Raw genomic sequence first — 5,686 nt, 5'->3', positions numbered from 1 at the left:
AGCTTCAAGGCTCGATTTGACTGCTCTTGTGTTTCGTGACTCGATCTGCCTTAACAAGATGCATATGTACCTTGTTGTATGCCAAGGATCAAGTCAAAAACGTAGTTCAGAGTTGATGGGGGTGAGGCCCCTTATATAGATGTTGGGAGTCCTTGAATTGGACTTGGGTTAGGAGACTTGATGGGCAAGTCTCAGAATTAGAATGGACTTTGGAATCCTAAGAAGTAGGAAGCTGATTCCTTATCCCACGAGGTTCCTTGGAGGCCAATCTACGAGGATTTATTTCCCCACTATGACTCATTTTATCAGCCGACTTATCCCTTATTAATTAATTATGAAATTAATTAATATTCAGGATTTTGGGCCCTCTCAAATGGGCTTTACTTTTTAGCCCAATTCTGATATAACTAATGCAATATTAATTACATACTTAGGCCTTATTTTATTCCCTAACACCGCTGGTGCATTGATCAATCCAAACGACATCACTAAGAATTCATAAGGGCCATACCTTGTCCTGAATGCAGTCACCACAAGAAACAGGTCAAAAGACCTCGATTATAAACCGATGTTAAAAAATTTTAAAAACGATGTCTTTACATGTGTAGAGAAAGGTCCAGAGTTTTAGACATCAGTTTTAGACCGATGTCTAAAATACCAGTAGACAACAGTTCTAACTTAGAAACTGATGTGTTTTTTCTAATATATTACATTTTAACACATGATCACGAGTTCAATAATAGTTTATCTTTTAATTCCTATCAATTTAAGCATGCGACACAAAGAAAAAAAAGACAAAGACGGCATTTATGAAAATTTGGACGTTGTAAATTAGTACTTTTAACATCAGTTATTTTGTGAACCGATGTAAATTATAATATTACACATCTGTTATGTAAGCTTGTATTTAAGATAACTTTTGAACTATTGTTAAATATGTAATTTAACATCGGTCATCTTAAACTAAACTCATATTCGTTCATAAGAGACACCGGTTGCTATATAATAAGCTGTTGTCAAACCTATAGGAGGTCAGTTTTTTGTTAGGTTTGATTGGTATATGAATCCTGTTCTTAAATCCATATAAACCAAAACTATATCACAATAGCCAAATCTATACAACAACGTTTATACCAGCCAACTATTTGAACAGGAAGAGTGCAGCACCAATATTGACAACTGCACTGAAAATTGTATCGATCAAAAATCATATGTTCTATTCTATTATCTAGGACACTGATTATGTTCTACTCTACTATTTCCACCAAGTTCTCATCTGTAACCTTCCATTTTATGATTTTGTACCTTTCCAGTACCGGCTACTGAATAGATTAGACCAACCAGCTTCTGCGACTCTTTCTTTCCCAAATAATCTTTTTACAGCAACTTCTGCTTCAGAAATCTTTCCTTGCTGCAATATCAAAGAACATTTCAAATATCTAAATTAAAATTCAGCAAACATGCAAGACACCTGAATATTTACTTAACATTTATTAAGCACACTAAGGCAAACATAATAACAAAAAAGCCTTTGGACCCTATATAATGATCTTCAGGAGCGTACCAACAAACACTGGGGTATCCCTTCACCTCCAAGTATCCCTTAATCTAATCCTTTGATCACCTGGCCACAAAATATAAAAAGAGCATTAATTAACGAATATGAACTGAAATTCTATATAACAATTCCTTACCGCTATGTATCTTTGCAAGTACTACTTTAGGTGTAGTATTTATCGATAGTCAATATAAAGGTTATCCATGACACTTGAGGAGTTGGTTCATTTAAAAAGTCTCTCAACTATATTGCTTCATTTACTTTTACAGTAAACTCCACCAGCACTGTGATGACTATGAAACTAGAAGTGATTTTCAATGTTTCTTCTTTCCAGATTTCATTGGCTTTTATGACCACAAGTTTTTTATGCAAACTCTCAATACTAAAATAAAACCCAGTTGGTCTTTCTAATTAAATTCCTTTACACTGAAAAGCCACTAAAAGAGCCAACACGACTGCTATTAAATACATTTTTAAAGAATGTACGCAGCTTAACATATATAAGTTGAAGCTGTTGCATAAAGACACTGCCATGGCCATACACTTGTCCGACTAAGATAACTAGAACTCAAAAGAACAAATTTACCTTGCTGAATCTTGTGATGCTCAGACTAATTTTCCAATATACGAGAAACTAAGAGCTTCGGCATCTGTCCAATAATTTGCTACATCTATAAAAACAACAATAACTCGTGGGAAGCATACCTTGCCTACAAAAATGCGCATGGTGAGAGGCCTAGCAAATTCAAATGCAATAATTGAAAACAGAATTAATAAGAGTCGAAAACTTATAATTCAAGTATACTTCTCCCTCAAAATTCAACGATAAATTTGGATATATAATTCTAATTAATGTGTTTTACATGGTGTAGGCCACCAACGGATATATAAACATTCAAATGGACATGAGTAGATTTGGCATACATAAAAATATTATCTGATAAAGGCAATATGAGATCAGTAGCAAGACAGAGATAATAAGTGCAATCAAGACTGCCAAATGCCTTCCAGAAGTTGAATGCAAAATATGAGGAAGTTGTACAACTATAAAGGGAATTAGAGATTTAGCCATTATCATTGCAGCATAGCTTGTCCAAATGTCAGTGGTAACACCAGAACCTGCAATAGTAGGGATAATTTTCATTGATAAAGCTTCTTAAATTGCTGAAATATTCAAAAAAGAAAAAAAATGATACAGAATACCAATCAAAATAATCCAATAGCCGAAGAGGTCTGTATAGTACTGACTCTTAAGAAGCCAAAAATAAAAGAACATAACAAAGGAAACTACTACATTCAATTTTATATCAATTTTCAGTTCAGTCAACCTATCAAAATCTGAAGAAGCATGTACCTATGTTAAGATACTGTGCGAGTAAATTAAATAAGACATTTATAAAATTTAAGTCATGATATGGCTTTCTCAATAATTAATGAATCAGTCAGGGTGATTTATTGAACTTAACTATGGTTATGATTAACTATTAATATGCTAAGTGCTAACGCAATATACGAATCATGCATAATGCTGTAATTTTTGAAAATAAGAGTTTTCTTATGTATTTTTGTTTACTCTGATGTGCATGACATCTCAATTATTACTGTGTGTGGCGGAGTTATTTCAGCATTTGGGCATATCCTAGCTAGAATGTCAAAGGCATAGTAATTGACATTTTACTGTAATGTCACCAATTAGCAATAAGGATTCTGATGTTGAATATAAAAAGTAGCTACCATGTTAATAACTTTCATATATACTAATCCCACAAAACGTAGCAAGATAAAGGGAAAACCTGTTAAACTAAGCCATTTAGTATCTTTCCCATCTATAGCAACAAAGTCTTCTATGTCGCACTTGCCAACAACAATACAGGTTCCCCATATCACAGTAAGAAGCATAACCGTGAAACCAGCTAGCAATCCCATTCCAACTGAAACCTGAACATGAGCAGTTTCCATAATTCCAAACATCCTAGAAACTGAAAATTGCAACACATCAAACTAACAAATACTAATTCAGGTGGAAAAAATAAATAAATAAAATAAAATAAACTAGCTAATACTCCCTCTGTCCCTCCCATTTGTTTACGCTTTCCTTTTTTGGATGTCCCTTCCAATTGTTTACATTTCAAAACTTTCGAAAAATAGTAAGGTTTTTATAATTTTTAAAATAACTACATCCACTACTTCTATGCACTATACCCACTTTATACATATAATATTAATCGGTACCACTACTTTACTCACTTTTTTAACTTTCCTCCACTATTTTATCATTTTTCTTAAACTCCGCGCCTCACCCAAATGTAAACATTTGGGAGGGACGGAGGGAGTACTAGTTAGTAACCAAACTGAGTACTGAGTCTAAATGCAACAAAAGAGATAACAGAACAAGGGGGCCTATAAGATACTATCCTTCGTAAAATGTCCTATTCTAGGCTGCATTCGGCAACAGTACTAATAATTGACAAAATTTAACACACTATAGGACAAGAAAGTGTACCTTATTTTGGACATATGGTGCATTCACGGCAGATTCACCCATTGATTCTCTTGACAAGACAGTTGAACTATCTCAAATCTTCAAGACTGTAACACATAAGATGCACATCACTCCCTGAGACAAGCAGATCAAGATGAGGACAAAAAGAAAACTTTAAAAAATGGAAAATTTTATACAACCACGAAGTCAAATTGAATTTTCTTTAAAAAGTTTCTTAATTTCAGAGAGAAGAAAGAAAGTTAATACCTTAATAGAATAAACCCACTTTGAAACTCAATAAACTCCCAGATCTGTTGAGAGAAAGAATAAACTTTATACAAAATATGAAGAAATATTAACCCAATCTTGGTATTTAAAGATTGGTTCAACTGATTATTGAAATCAAACAAAGAAATTAAAGATGTGTTGAACTAATTTTACTTGATTGAAATTAGGGTTTATAAATTCTTAGAATGGGGGTTGTGTTGTAACATTAAGGGTAAATTTAGGGTTAAAGTTTGAAGAGGAAGGGAGAGACGATGAGGGAGAGAGGGACGGTGACGGAGTGAGTGAGAGAGAGTGGTTTCGTGAGAGAGATAGGGTGGAGAGTGAGAGAGAGAGTGGAGGGTGGGCGAGGGTGAAAGAGGGGCGGGGGGAAGAATTTGGAGGAAAAATGACAAAAATAGCCGATTTTTGAAAAAAATTAATAAAAATAGTCATTCTGAAAAAAGTGGCCAATTGAATACTCCACTGTCAGTTGGGTATCCCAATTTGTATAAGATACTCCACTGGTAGTTGGGTATTTCATATATGGGATACTCCACTGCCAGTTGGGTATCTTATATAAAGTGGATACTCCACTGACAGTTAGGTATCCCATCGGCCAAAGTTGGCCAACTTTTCAGAAATTGGTTATTTTTGTCAATTTTGTGTAAAAATATGTTAAATTTGTCCTTCACCCGAATTGGGACAAAGGGGGGAATTAGAAATTTCGGGCAAGCGGAACCGAATATTGTACCAAAAGCGGGGGAATTAGTATCTATATAATAATTAATAAGCCATTTTTTTGTTTTTTTAATAAATAGACATAAGACAACGGTTAGTCAGTAAACTAGTAAACTGATGTACCTATTTTTTTATTTATTTTTAATAAAGATTAGATAACGGTTACATTCTAAACTGATGTCTAAAAAGGCTTTTACATCATTTAAAACACGATTGATGTTAAAAATACTTTTAACATCAGTGGCTTCTTGAAACGTTGTTAAAAGGGTGATCTCTTTTGCCATGTTTCTTGTAGTGAGTATTGGGTATATCTTCAGGTTTTATCTTTAGTTGGTGGTAGCCAGATCTTAAGTCAAACTTTGAAAAACAACATGCTCCTTTAAGCTGATCAAATAAATCGTCAATTATCGGCAAAGGATACTTATTCTTTATCGTCAACTTGTTCAGCTCCCTATAATCAATGCATAACCTCATACTTCCATCCTTCTTCTTTACGAATAACACTGGAGCACCCCCACGGAGAAACGCTTGGTCGGATGACTCCTTTATCCTTATTAGCCACCTCTATGGTCAAAGGTTCCTCTAGGTTTTCCAATATTAATTGTATTTTATTCACACAGTTCATGGATATAAAAGATATA

At 34.0% G+C, this 5,686-nt stretch overlaps 1 protein-coding gene across 3 annotated transcripts; it reads right to left on the bottom strand.

Moving 5' to 3' along the window:
* Positions 1-1,078: 1,078 nt before the first annotated feature.
* On the bottom strand, positions 1,079-4,700 carry LOC141667350 (sodium/calcium exchanger NCL-like). Of its 3 annotated transcripts, XM_074473793.1 has the most exons (8): positions 4,308-4,700; positions 4,062-4,175; positions 3,352-3,496; positions 2,483-2,677; positions 2,145-2,268; positions 1,565-1,624; positions 1,306-1,411; positions 1,079-1,179 (listed from the first exon to the last, which is right to left on the bottom strand). In XM_074473793.1, the coding sequence occupies exons 2-5, from the start codon at positions 4,101-4,103 to the stop codon at positions 2,165-2,167; spliced, it is 486 nt and encodes a 161-aa protein (XP_074329894.1). In that variant the 5' UTR covers positions 4,104-4,175; positions 4,308-4,700; the 3' UTR covers positions 1,079-1,179; positions 1,306-1,411; positions 1,565-1,624; positions 2,145-2,164. The 3 variants fall into 3 exon arrangements, with proteins under 3 accessions (XP_074329894.1, XP_074329895.1, XP_074329893.1); XM_074473794.1 differs by having other exon boundaries at positions 1,079-1,411; positions 3,352-3,537; XM_074473792.1 differs by having other exon boundaries at positions 1,079-1,411.
* Between the last annotated feature and the right edge of the window lie 986 nt (positions 4,701-5,686).

The sequence above is a fragment of the Apium graveolens genome, chromosome 6 (genome assembly GCF_009905375.1).
Source record: "Apium graveolens cultivar Ventura chromosome 6, ASM990537v1, whole genome shotgun sequence".
Taxonomy (NCBI): Eukaryota; Viridiplantae; Streptophyta; class Magnoliopsida; order Apiales; family Apiaceae; genus Apium; species Apium graveolens.
Note: the sequence above shows the minus strand (reverse complement) of the source record. Positions and strands in the feature narration are given on the sequence as shown.